The sequence below is a fragment of the Odocoileus virginianus genome, chromosome 17, assembly GCF_023699985.2.
Source record: "Odocoileus virginianus isolate 20LAN1187 ecotype Illinois chromosome 17, Ovbor_1.2, whole genome shotgun sequence".
NCBI lineage: Eukaryota > Metazoa > Chordata > Mammalia > Artiodactyla > Cervidae > Odocoileus > Odocoileus virginianus.
The window spans coordinates 18,997,484-19,010,215 of record NC_069690.1 but is presented as its reverse complement, the minus strand read 5'-3'; the positions used below and the strand labels follow the sequence as shown (position 1 = coordinate 19,010,215).

At 53.9% G+C, this 12,732-nt stretch overlaps 3 protein-coding genes, 1 long non-coding RNA gene and 4 other non-coding genes across 8 annotated transcripts; 2 read left to right on the top strand and 6 right to left on the bottom strand.

The window, feature by feature from the left end:
* Nucleotides 1-1,082: 1,082 nt before the first annotated feature.
* Nucleotides 1,083-3,112, top strand: TLCD1 (TLC domain containing 1). Its single transcript, XM_020884734.2, has 4 exons — nucleotides 1,083-1,454; nucleotides 1,761-1,843; nucleotides 1,938-2,020; nucleotides 2,375-3,112. Exons 1-4 carry the CDS (start codon nucleotides 1,261-1,263, stop codon nucleotides 2,756-2,758), a joined length of 744 nt encoding a protein of 247 aa, XP_020740393.1. The 5' UTR covers nucleotides 1,083-1,260; the 3' UTR covers nucleotides 2,759-3,112.
* Nucleotides 3,113-3,353: 241 nt separating this feature from the next.
* RPL23A (ribosomal protein L23a) lies at nucleotides 3,354-4,344 on the bottom strand (the record flags this gene model as incomplete). The annotated part of the gene is made up of 3 exons (XM_020884735.2): nucleotides 3,354-3,409; nucleotides 3,606-3,675; nucleotides 4,076-4,344. Coding segments are annotated over 3 exons (354 nt in total), but the record flags the coding sequence as incomplete, so codon positions are not given.
* On the bottom strand, nucleotides 3,491-3,561 carry LOC139039286 (small nucleolar RNA Z17). The gene has a single exon (XR_011492605.1). It is a non-coding gene; the product is annotated as a small nucleolar RNA Z17 (small nucleolar RNA).
* On the bottom strand, nucleotides 3,749-3,821 carry LOC139039276 (small nucleolar RNA SNORD42). Its single transcript, XR_011492597.1, has one exon. It is a non-coding gene; the product is annotated as a small nucleolar RNA SNORD42 (small nucleolar RNA).
* Nucleotides 4,339-4,408, bottom strand: LOC139039285 (small nucleolar RNA Z17). The gene has a single exon (XR_011492604.1). It is a non-coding gene; the product is annotated as a small nucleolar RNA Z17 (small nucleolar RNA).
* Nucleotides 4,409-5,535: 1,127 nt separating this feature from the next.
* On the bottom strand, nucleotides 5,536-8,209 carry LOC139039027 (uncharacterized). The gene is made up of 2 exons (XR_011492154.1): nucleotides 6,194-8,209; nucleotides 5,536-5,626 (listed from the first exon to the last, which is right to left on the bottom strand). It is a non-coding gene; the product is annotated as an uncharacterized lncRNA (long non-coding RNA).
* On the bottom strand, nucleotides 5,711-5,777 carry LOC139039275 (small nucleolar RNA SNORD42). The gene has a single exon (XR_011492596.1). It is a non-coding gene; the product is annotated as a small nucleolar RNA SNORD42 (small nucleolar RNA).
* On the top strand, nucleotides 7,850-12,037 carry RAB34 (RAB34, member RAS oncogene family). Its single transcript, XM_020884755.2, is given in 12 exon segments — nucleotides 7,850-7,937; nucleotides 7,940-8,009; nucleotides 8,810-8,888; nucleotides 9,107-9,198; nucleotides 10,245-10,310; nucleotides 10,398-10,499; nucleotides 10,626-10,690; nucleotides 10,818-10,869; nucleotides 11,051-11,132; nucleotides 11,218-11,308; nucleotides 11,434-11,541; nucleotides 11,623-12,037. Coding segments are annotated over 12 exon segments (948 nt in total). The 5' UTR covers nucleotides 7,850-7,864; the 3' UTR covers nucleotides 11,691-12,037.
* Nucleotides 12,038-12,732: the final 695 nt, after the last annotated feature.

The window sequence follows — 12,732 nt, the reverse complement described above, 5'->3', positions numbered from 1 at the left end:
TAGCGGACAAAGCTGCCCTGAGAGCAAAGGGGAGCCTAAGGGGAGAAACTGCTCAGCCGTGACAGTCCGTGCTCTCACCTAGAAACCGATCAGGCCTGGGTTGACCAAGGAGCCCCAAAGGGGTTAATGTGTAACCTTGGAGTCAGCAGGGGAAGCAGAGCAAACACCCAAACCTCTTGGCGCCTCAAGGCTTCCGATATTTCTTCCCGCTCACAGCACCTCCGCCCCCTCCGCCCCACCCCCAGCTCTCCACAGCCCTTCTGTTTGCGGAGTCTGGCTAACTCCACCCCGAACAATCACCTCTTTGGCGGTGGGAGGGGATCCGCGCCACGGTGAGGATAGGCTGACACCTTGTGGTCGCGAGCTGCATCTGCTCCAGTCCACTGGCCTGCAGAGTCACCCTGGCGGCCTGGGCAAATCGGCCGTCTTCCCCGCCCCAGCCTCTAGGGAGCCGGGAGAAGAGAGCTGGGACTGTGAGGGAGGACTGTGAGTGCCGCGCGGCCCCAGGAGCCCAAGAGCCGGCTGGGAGGAGGGGTGCTGACGGGTTAGTCGACAGTTTCTAGGCACCGACTCGGTGCGGGGCGAGGTAGAGGCAGGTAAACGTGTACGTCTTGGGCGCCAAGAAACTAGTGATCCAGTGGAACAAGGTCCGGGCGGAGATCACCGTACGAAGCGGGGTACCGGCTGGTCCCTGGGACCAGGGATTAAGGACGTGGATTGTGACGGGTCTCGCTCCGCTCCGCTCTGCCCACCAAAGAGTTGAAGGCGGAGAGAAAGTTCTCTCAGTAGGCGCCCAGGCCGGGGAGCCGGAACGCCTGGGGAAAGGGTGGCTGAGGGTTAGCGAGGCCAAGCGAGCGAAGTGGGACTCCGTCGGCCGTCGGGAGGCGCCAGCGAGGGGTGGCTCGGCGGCGGCGCCCCCAGGACAGCTCCTTTTGACGGAAGTCCGCGGAAGCCTGGCGGGCCTGGGGGGCCCGGGGGAAATGGGGCTAGTGCCCTCTGCGCCGCAGAGGCGCCGGAGGGGCGGGGACAGGCGGGAAGGGCGGGGCGGGGCGGGGGCGCGGGCGGCTGGGGGCGGGGGTAGAGGCCGGCAGGGAGGGGACAGGAGGAGCGAAGGGGCCTACAGGGCTCTGCGAAACCGTGTGTGTGAAGTCGGCGGCTGGCAGGACAGGGATCCAGGGTGGACTGGTCCGCGAGGGAGCCCCGTCCCCGAACAGCCGGAGGAGGCCACCTGGAGGGCGGACAGAGGCAGGGAGGGCCAGCATGCCCCCAATGCTGCTCCCCGCCCTGCCGCTTCTCCTGGGCGCCACGCTGACCTTCCGGGCAGTCCGGCACGCGCTCTGTCGCCTGCCCCTGCCCGCTCACGTGCGGGCCGACCCCCTGCGGACCTGGCGCTGGCACAACCTGCTCGTCTCCTTCGCGCATTCCATTGTGTCAGGAATCTGGGCGCTGCTGTGGTGAGTGAAGGACTGGGGGAGTGAAGGTGGCTGGGGATTCCTCTCCATCACTCACCGGCGGGCTGTGGCCCAGACAGTCTCACCTGATTCTCTGCTTGTAATGCTGTCCAACCAGGAGCGGCGGCAGCCCCAGGCGGCCGGGGGGTAGGGGGGAGGTTGCTCACCTGGGAAACGGGACACACCTGGGTTTCAGCCAAGCCCCTCCTCGCTCCCCCGTCAGCCAATAGCGGACTGGCTAGGGTAATAGGGGGATTTGTGGGACCTTTGGGATACTGAAATGATAGCTTGCCTTCTTCCCTCTTTCAGTATATGGCAGACCCCTGAGATGCTGGTGGAGATTGAGAAAGCATGGTCGCTCTCTGGCTACCTGCTTGTTTGCTTCTCCGCAGGTAGATCTTGCTGGGAGGCATTAAATGGGTGGGGAGACAGGGATAAACTTCTAATTCGGTACCCTTTACAACCTCTCCCCCATCCCTCCGCTAGGGTATTTCATCCACGACACGGTGGATATCGTGATTAGCCATCAGTCAAGAGCTTCTTGGGAATATCTCGTCCACCACGTCATGGTAAGTGAGAAGCTGGGGATGTGGTATAGGCTTGGTGCCTATACCTGAAGCTACCTGAACCTGTAAGGTAAAGACCATCTTTTCTAAACCCCATCCCCACCATGTCCCACATCTCATGCTACAGTGCTGAGGGCTAGAATGAGCCCTTGGTTCACTACTTGGCCAGCAATCACGGCCTTCCAGCCAGTGTGGGCAGAGATCAAGGTTTACTACTGTTGAATCCACTGTAAGCTTTGTTTCAGAGTGAAGATATTGAAGGACTTCTTATCCCTCCTGATACCCTGGATATTCCCACGAAGTTCCAAGGAAACCGTGGTATCCGGGCCCTAACCCATTCTCTCCCTTGCCTTGTAGGCTATGGGTGCCTTCTTTTCAGGCATCTTTTGGAGCAGATTTGTTGGTGGGGGTGTCCTAACACTGCTGGTGGAAGTCAGCAACATCTTCCTCACGATACGCATGATGATGAAGATCAATAATGCCCAGCATCTCCTTCTCTATCGGGTCAACAAATACATCAACTTGGTCATGTACTTCCTCTTCCGCCTGGCCCCTCAGGCCTACCTCACCCATCTCTTCCTGGGTTACGCAGGCCAGAGGACCCTGGGAACCTTTCTGCTGGCCATCCTGCTCATGCTGGATGTCATGATCCTTGTCTACTTTTCCCGCCTCCTCCGCTCAGACTTCTGTCCCCAGCGAATCCCCAGCCACCAACACAAAGACAAGTTCTTGACTGAGTGAAAAAGCAGTTAGGGATTTGTGGCAAGGACAACAAACACCGCCAAGAACAGCCTCACAGGAATGGAGAAGAGGCTTAGCCCCTCGCCTGAGGTGTTCTCTTGGGGCCAGCCTCTCCACCAAGCCTGCTCCTGCTATTTAAAACACTAATGAAAGAATGTCTCTGAAGTCCTTGTCCTTTCTGGGGCAAGGGGTGAGGGAAGCAGACAGACCGGTTGGACGAGGTAGATGGGTGTGGGGTAAGGTGCTACTGCAAAGCCAGCCAAGCCACACAGCCCTAAAATGGATGCTAATGGAACCTCTGGATATTGGTCTCATACCAAACCTCTTCCAGATAAAGGAAGGTGTTCTTGTAAAGCTTCTTGCTTGGTCTCTTACCTCCAGGATAGAGGTCAAGTTGTAGCTGTCCTAGGACAACCAATTCTAATCTGGGTCATAAATCTCTGGTGCAAGTATGGTGAAGTGATATGGCTGAGTGTTCCAACAGGGTAAGTAGACCAAGAATCTTGACCAATCAAGCCTGGTTACTTAAGTGTTTATGTACCACAGTATGGCCCCTCACCCAAAAATCAACATAAAGACAAGAAGCATATACATAGTGAAAACTTTTATATTTGGAATTAGCCAGCTGGACTCAGTTTAGATGATCCCAATCTGAAAAACAAAAGGGAACTGTTACTGGGAGTTGAAATGTGAAGATTAAGAGAGAATGTCACAGTATTTTTAAAAGACAGAGTAGCAGTCAGTCAGTTAAGACTAATCACCGAAGTCAGGCTTTGGTCACTAACAGACACATCATTTGCACCCAGGAAGGGAGAGTGTTAAGGAGTTTGTAGCAAAGGAAGCTTACTTTGTTGGCAACATCCAAAGCATCATAGTCAGGAGCCAGTCGAACATATGCCTTCTTCTCTCCATCAGGCCTAGGGTGGTGAAGGAAGCCTTAATCCTTGCTGCCCCTCATTGCCCCCATACCCTCTTCCACCCAGACTTCTGGTGCATCAGTGGTTCCTTTGTTCATGTCATTTTTTTCCCTCACCAATAGTGACTTTTTTTCCATCATTTGCACAGGGGGAGTCAGGGAAGCCACTAAGCCACAAACCACAGGTATTCTGACATTAACTGTACCTTACTCTAGGGCCTGCTTTTGCCTAGAGATAGGGATCAGGAAAATGAGCACTAACCCTTAAGTCCTAGAGACAGGACAGCTGACGTTCTGGGAAGCCTACTTCGGACCCCAAAAGCAGCATCAAGGAATTTCATGCCATTTAGATGACAGAGGCCCTAGCCTCCTCCCCATCCCACAGGGCCCCACTCACCTACCTTATCAGAGTATTGACCTTAGCCACGTCAATGTCATAGAGCTTCTTCACAGCCTGTTTAATTTGGTGCTTGTTGGCCTTGACATCCACAATGAATACCAGTGTGTTGTTGTCTTCTATTTTCTTCATGGCTGACTCGGTGGTGAGGGGGAATTTGATGATGGCATAGTGGTCAAGTCTGGCAGAAAGGTAAAATGGGGTTACCTGGCATGGGTCCAATAAAAGGATGGGCCCCTTTTTGGAGGCCAAGGCCCGAAGAGCCCAGGTGCATCAGACAATGATAGCAATCATTTCTGTCAGACTTTGGTCGCTGAACAGTGTCATCACATGCACCCTGAAACCTGGGGACCTGGAGCCTTGGCTTAGTGACATTTCAAGGGCTTTCATCCTTTTAAGAGATTAAACAATCATCTTTGAGTTCCAACCCTCTTCATTCTTTACCTGACCAACATTCCTGAGGAGCAAGTTTCTAAAAGAAAGTTGAGACTTAAGAGGTTAGAAAACCAAACCCAAGAGCAAAGTTAAGACTATGGAATCCTGAAATCCAGGCTAGGGTTCCAAAGAATGTTGGTGCTTCACTATGAGACTGAATTGACTGTTTTTCCCTGTTTCGATTACTGAAAAGTGGTGACAAGCCATCAATTCTTGAGAACAACTTTTTACTTACAGCCTAGGTTAAAGTTACAATAGCCCCTCAGGACACAGCTTTCCCTCTGAAATTCTGGAAGCAAAGCTCTGTTTGCCTGGGTACACTGTCCTTTTTTGAAGATAGAGATCAGGTCTCAACCTCTCATCACCTATCATCTAGGTCCAAATGGGGGTAAAAGTTCTTTTCTCTGTGGACACAATCTACTCTCCTGCCTTTTTCGTAGGAAGCAATGGTTAAATTACCTTTGGTGGTAACCACTACCATGGCTCTGCTCTCAACTGTGCTCTGTAAGGTCAGTCATCACCAGTAGTGTGACACCAGAACACTCACGTACCCTAAACTTTTGCCCACTTCCCCTAACCATTCCTTCAGTGTAAACATTTGGGAAAGTAAATGAAAAGAAGCTGCTATATACTGCTGCAGGCCTTCACTGTCCAATACAGATCCTAAACCTGGAACTCAGTCCCACTTTATACTCACCAGAATGTAAACCATATGCGAAACAATCCAACAATCGACTAACCTTGACAATGACTCTGAGTTTTTTTTTTTTTTTTTTCCTGAGTTGTTTCAATGTGGCATTAACCTCATACTCCCGTCAGACAAGCACACTAGGTACCAACGTGACTTTGAAGAGCCGTACTCTAGGTTTGGTACATTTCCCAATTACCAATGGAGGATACCCAAACATCTTTTCATGAACAAGGGGCAGTACTGACTTGTTTCTCCTAGGGGCGCTCTTCCGAGGATATTTGGGCTGCCTCCTGAGCCGCAGTGTTTTGGGCCGCCGGAAGGTGGGTGACGTCCGGATCTTCTTTTTCTTGTGGCTGTGGACACCTTTCAACACTGCTTTCTTGGCCTTCAAAGCCTTTGCTTTGGCTTCAGCTTTAGGAGGGGCAGGGGCTGAGAAAAGGAAAGAAAACGAGGGTGAGGAATTTAGAAATCACTTCCGGCCTCAAGACCGGTAGTGGCCGTCCCTGGCCACACGTGCATCAGTGGTTCCTTTGAAGACATCACAAGTTTCAGGAGATTAAAATTTTTCCATCATATGCACGATTCTAGGACGAACTTAGGATAAAATGAGGAATAAACTAGCAATGACGAACTCTTGGCACTTGCTAGAATGTGAACTAGTAGTTTTATATATACCATCGCACAGCTACCCATTTAACGTGGGGTCAAACAGTTGAGAGTACTGATTCCTTACAGGTCTGGGAAACATGGAGCTTCCCAGAGCTGACGACCCGGCTGTCCCTGGTAGGCGGTATAGACCAGGCTTGCCTCCCCAACCCCCTTCACTAGAGCCCCAACCATGCAGCTGGGCGTACGCGCTCCTTAGCGTTGCCGAAACGCAAGAAGCTGCTAAGGAGCAGACACCGCAAGGGTTAGCCCAGCCATCGTCCTCCCAGTTCATTCACTCTGAGGGGAACCTCGGCCAGTCAGCTGTTGATCCCCAGCCCCAGCACACACCTTCCTTCTTCGCCTTCGGCGCCATCTTCATGAAAAGGGTTTCTGAGACTTCTTACCACGGGCTTATAGTGCCAACTCTCACCGAAGACTCGCGATACTTTATACTTAACGCTGATTGGACAATCTGCAGCGCTGCGCCCGTCGGGAATGGTAGTTAGATTTTTTTTATTTCCTCGCGAGAGAGACTAAGCTAGCGCCACCCCTCCGCTTGTCAGACCCTAAAGCTTCATGGGGGTTGTAGTTTTTTGGAGACACGCGTTTATTTTCAGTGGCGTAACCTGCGGCTGCGCGGATCTGAGCGCTTCGCATCTTGAGTAACTTTAGGAAGGAGGATTGTGTGCTTGTGGTCGTTTCAGTCGTGCCCGACTCTTGGCGACCCCATGGACTGTAGCCCGTCAGGCTCCTCTGTTCACAGGATTCCCCAGGCAAAAATACTGGAGTGGGTTGCCATGCTCTCCTCCAGATCTTCCCGACCCAGGGATCGAACCCGAGTCCCTTACGTTTGCCTTCATTGGCAGGCGGGCTCTTTACCACGAGCGCCACCGAGGATGAAGGATTGCAGGTCCACTGCAAACTGAAATTAATACTGTAGTTAGATTGACTCAGTAGAGTGAAGCAAAATTCTAGAATGTTAGAGCAGGATTTGTCCAGTCCAACTCCGTCAGACAACATCTGTGGAAATTGAGGTCGAGAGATGGGAGAGGACTTATTTATAACAGGGTGATTAGTTGGTCGAGTCAGGCAGAAGGGAGGAGCTAAGTGTCAGAGGAGGTGGTCACTTTTCCCCTCTTTACCTGTGACAGCCTTCATGCGTCTTCCTGGGAATCTTTTTGAAGATACTCTTCCAATATTCCAAACACTCAGCGCTCAGATTTCTCCAGGATACGCTCGTTCTTCTTGGGAATGATTTCATTCACAGTCCCCTCCCCTTAAATAGTTTTCCTTTCTTTACTTATCTTTACATCCCCAAATTCAGTTCCTGACACTTTGCAAGGTTTAGTAAACGCTCAGGTTTTAGCTTCTTTGAGGGACTGCTTACCCGCCCCATCACATCGCCTTTATGCCCTCCCCCTCCTCTCTCGGAATCAAGAGATTCCCTTTGGATCCCTTTGAAGGTGAGATTTACCGTGTGCTACTTTTTCTTCTGGGCTTCCCTGGTGGCCCGCAATGCGGGAGACCTGGGTTCGATTCCTGGGTCGGGAAGATTCCCAGGAGAAGGAAATGGCAACCCACTCCAGTATTCCTGCCTGGAAAATCCCATGGACGGGGAGGAGCCTGCTAAGCTATAGTCAGTCCGTGGGGTGGCGAAGAGTCGGACACGACTGAGCGACTTCACCCCCTCTTCTAGCCTGCAGACTACAAAAAGGAAAAGCCCTGGGGGAGTGGGGGTAGATTCCATTGGCTTCGGAGCAAAGAAGGCCCGTGCCAAAGGAGAGTCCCCATGTCCCAGAACGGTGACCCCCTCAAAGGAGGAAATTCTCGGTCCCCTAGCCCTCCTTTATCCTCCATCAAGGAAGGCAGCTTGATCTTCGGCCCCCCAGGCCTCCAATCTACACGGCAACCTTGGAGGAATAGGCACCAGATTCGGACACCTCTCTCTTCGGTGGGTACCTCGTTCCTACCCTGGCATCGCCACCTCCCAGGGCAGAAGGGCGAGCGGGAGCAGACCCTATGAGTCATGTCCTGGGCCTGCAGTTGATGAGGGAAGCGCCGCCTCTCCTAGGGCCCCTTCTCTCCCCCTTTCCCCTCCCGCTGGTTCCTGGCGCAGCCAGATGCTGCGCAGCGATCGCCGGTTCCCCTTCACCAGTTCGGCGGGGTAAGGGTCCCCTTGGAGGCTCCTCCCCGCACAGGAGATGCTGGGGAGAGAGACTTGGGGGAGCTCTCGGCAGGTTGCAACCTGGGTGAGGGCGGGCCCGGAGCCCTGGCGAGTCAGTCTGGCAGGGGAGGCTGACCTGGGGCAGCACTCGGGGAAGAGAAGAGGGGGAGGCCGGGGCGGGCAGCAAGGCCGGGAGTTGCCGGGAGAGGGGCGGGGGGCGGCCCTTTTCCAGGAATTTCCGGGGATCAAGTTACAGCGCTGGCGGAGGGAGAGCCGAGTGGGACGCGAGGCCCTGCGGCGGACTGGGCCCCTCGCCCCCTCCTGCAGCAGTCCCCCGGCCGCACGGTGGGGTCCCTGCACACACTGACCCCGTGTGGCGGGGCCGCTCTGCGCCCCCCGGCTGCTCTGTTATGGTAGGGCCGCCTCAACCCCGAGTTGTCGTCGGGTCTCCACGGCCTCGAGTTATCGTAGGAACTATCCGACCCCGAGTTATCGTAGGGTCTGCGCGGACTCGGGTCCCCCCAGACGGGACTCCTCGCCCTCACTTGGAGGCCGAGGGGTCTCCCAGGCCCCGAGTCGTCCTAGGGACGCCCCGGGCCCGGGTGATTGTGGGTTCGCCCCGGCCCCCGGTGATTGTTTCATCCCCGTGGCCCGCGGTGGTCGTAGCGTCCCGGAGGCCACGGGCTCCCGTAGGCTCCCCGTGGCCCCGAGTTATAGTCGGGACCCCTCGGTCGCGGGTGATTGTCGGGTCTCCACGGGCCCGGGTCGCCGGGGCGCATCAGGCCTCCGCGCCTTCTCAGGGCGCCCCGCAAGGACGCAGGCAAGATGAACATTCTGGCGCCGGTGCGGAGGGACCGCGTCCTGACGGAGCTGCCCCAGGTAGGCGCCAGGGCCACGTCGGGCTTCGGGCGGCGGTGGGTGTGGGCCGGGAGGAGGCGGCACCGGACCGGGCTTGGGCCCAACCCTGCCGCCCAGCCAGGCCAGCTGCTTCTGGGTGGTCCGCTCCCCACCCCCACCCTCCCGCCCCGCCCGGGGCTGCTCGGTGGCGGGCTGAGGGCCAGGAATGGGTGAGTCCCATTCTCTTCCACCCCACCCAGTGCCTGAGGAAGGAGGCCGCTTTGCACGTGCACAAAGACTTCCAGCCCCGCGTCACCTGCGCCTGCCAGCAGCACAGGACAGGCACCGTGGGGTGAGTTAGAGACACCCGGAAGGAAGAAACGGAGTCCCAGGAAACCTGCAGTCAAAGCAAGTGTGCAGAGCCAAGAGCTGCAGGCTCCATTTCTGTCCCTACCAGCCACACTGTTGTTCCCCCTTAGCGTGCCCCTGTGGTCCCCTTCCTTCCAGCTGAGTTGTGGGAAGTCCTAAGAGACGGGGTGGAGTAGGAAGGTGGCAGTTTAATTCCTGACACAGGGAAGGGGTCCAACTTAAGGCTGTGGTCACCAGCTTAGCTTCCCACACTCCATCTATTTGACCTCTAGGACAGTGAGCTGTTCTAGAGGGGTAAGTCCCATTGTGGGTTAAAAAAAAAAAAGAAAGATAATACTATTAATAGTTGTCACCATTAATTGAGCATGTACTGTGTGCCAGGCAGTGTGTTGGATATAATTACTGTCTTTTAGTAAATGGAAAATACCACTTTTAAGTTGTATCCTGGGGGAGGAGGGAGAGATGTTAGAATGTATGTGTGTGTGTGTTGAGGGGGAGGGGTTGTTGGGTGGTTGTTTAGTCGCTCGGTGGTGTCCAACTCTTTGTGACCCTATGGTTTCTCTGTCCCTGGGATTTCCCAGGCAAGAATACTGGAGTGGGTTGCCATATCCTTCTCTAGAGGATCTTCTTGACCCAGGGATTGAACCTGGGTCTCTTGCTTGGCAGGCAGATTCTTTGCCACTAAGCCACTTGACCAGTCCAGAATGTAGGACATATATTTCATTTTAACATTCACAACAACCCAATAAAATGTGTGTTAAATCCCAACTTAACAGATGTTGAAATTGAGGCTCAGAGAAGCTAAGAAACTTGTCCTGAGTCACACAGCTAGTGAGAGCTGGGATGAAAAATCAGTCTCTCTGACACTGAAGCAGAAACACTCCTCCCTAGCACATCTGTCCAGGCCTGGTGTCTATGGTAACCTCAGCCCAGGTGCAGCTCCCTTTGTGGACCTGCCCGGGAGCAGTGGGACTCCTCTGAGTGAAGGAGCTAGAGCTCACTCTTCCCACCTACTCTTGTGTCCAGCAGATTTAAGATCTCCAAGGTCATTGTGGTGGGCGACCTGTCAGTGGGGAAGACTTGTCTCATTAATAGGTAAGAGGGTGCTGGAGCTGAGGGGGGTGGGCTCAAGCCTAGCCAGGTGGACTGGGCTCAGGACCAGAGCATCTGGTGCCCCCTCAGGTTCTGCAAAGACACCTTTGATAAGAACTACAAGGCCACCATTGGAGTGGACTTTGAGATGGAACGATTTGAGGTGCTGGGCGTGCCGTTCAGTCTGCAGCTGTGAGTTCTTTCCCCACTCCCTCCCGCCCTTGCTTCTCCCAGCACCTATTCCCCATCTCAACCCCAGCACCACCCAGCACCACCCTGCCCCACACATACCTGTGTTCCCACGACCTTCCTCCCCAGCTGGGACACTGCTGGACAGGAGAGGTTCAAGTGCATCGCATCAACCTACTACCGAGGAGCTCAAGGTAAGCACCAGGGTGAAGTGGGGTAGGTGGGTACACCCGGCCTCTAGCCTAGGGCTGGAGGGATTGTGGAAATGAGCCAGTAGCATCTTCCCCAACAATCTGCAGCCGTTTTCTGCCACTCTTCCAGCCATCATCATTGTCTTCAACCTGAATGATGTGGCCTCCTTGGAGCATACCAAGTGAGTGAGCATGCCGAACTATAATGGGGGCTCTGAGAAGAGAAGGTTCAAAAAGAGGTGGGTCAGGAGTATGGAAGAGAAGGAGATGAGTGCATCCAGGACCAGAGGAAGGGTCATGGGGCATAGAAGTGGGGCAACCTGTCTGGCTCCCTCATCCCTTGCTGTCCACTGTCTATGGCAGGCAGTGGCTGGCTGATGCACTCAAGGAGAACGACCCTTCCAGCGTGCTTCTCTTCCTTGTGGGTTCCAAGAAGGACCTGAGTGTGAGTGTGCCAGTGTCGGGGGGAGGACTTCCCATCTTGTCGAGGGAAACCCTACACCTAGTGTCTGACTCTGACTTTCCCTCAGACTCCCGCTCAGTATATACTGATGGAGAAAGACGCACTCAAGGTGGCCCAAGAGATGAAGGCTGAGTATTGGGCAGTCTCATCCCTCACTGGTGAGTCAGAGGCACCTGGCCTTCTGCTCTGGCCTTCCTGCCTGCCTTGCCTCTCACTCCTGCACCTCCAGCTGTGCCCGTTGGCCTGGAACCACCCCTGAGCTCCTGTCTGCTCCCTGTGTCAGGTGAAAATGTCCGAGAGTTCTTCTTTCGTGTGGCGGCGCTGACCTTTGAGGTCAACGTGCTGGCTGAGCTGGAGAAATCGGGATCCCGGCGCATAGGGGATGTTGTTCGTGAGTGCCCGCCTGGACGAGGGTGGCAGAGAGCACAGGGACCCTCCATCCTTGCCTCACTTATTTCTCACCCTTCTTCAGGCATCAACAGTGATGACAGCAACCTCTACCTAACTGCCAGCAAGAAAAAGCCCACGTGTTGCCCATGATGGGTAAGGGACTGTCCAGAGACTGCCCGCCCCGGGGCACTGTGCCACCTTGACTCCCCCAGAATTCAACTCCAGGACATTTGCACTGACTGTTTTTCCAGACCAAAGAGCTGCCTCTTGGTGGCAGTATTCCTGGAGGGATACTTGGGACCATGCTAGTCACTTCCTGCCCCCAGGCACTGTGTCAAAACCTGGATGCCCCTCTCTCTCCAAGGTGCCCAGTGTGGGGAGATAAGAGGGCCCTGCTGCTCTTACTCAGCCGCTGGGCCCTCTAGGTTTCAGGATGCTTAATGGTCCTAGTCTCACACTATGCCTTATGCATTAAAATTTCTGTCATTAGCAGGTTAGGGTCTGGAGTCCTTTGTGGGGGATCAGGGATGTAGAATGGGTGATCTTAGGACTGGAGCCTTCTGCTGCGATTCTGGCCATTCTTGGCCTCTGGGCAGGGCTCAGGCAGGCTGGGAACTCGGACCACATGTAGAGGGATGCACGTGGCTTTCACTGGATGACATCTGAGTGACCTTCGAGATCTTTAAGAGCCCTTTTCCTTTGGTCTCTTCCCCCAAATGTCTCCTGCTACTTGGTACTTAATACATAAGTCCACCATTAGATAATATTTTTTTCACCTTCTTCCTGCCTTTTAAAAATACTTCTCTAAGAAGTATTTTTTAGAGTATGGAACACAGTGAGAAGTGAGTTTTGGGTGCTTGTTGGGTTGACCAGAAGGCCCAGGAAGGTAGAGGCAGGACTCTTAGAAGATGTGCTGATAACATCTAATTATATTAGTGATATAAACATAAAATTATGAGTAGCACATTTTAATATTTTAAAACTGTTAAAAACTAAATTGAATTAAAAATGAGACATTTTTCCCACTTCAAAAAAAAAAAAAAAAAAAGATGTGCTCTAAGCAGGAGGATGGGAGGATTCTGCATTTGAATTCTTGCTGTACATCTTGGGACACTCAGACAAGTCACTTCTCCTCTGTGCCTTAGTTTCTTCATCTCTATTGTTATTATTTTCTTTTGGGGGGAATGTGTGC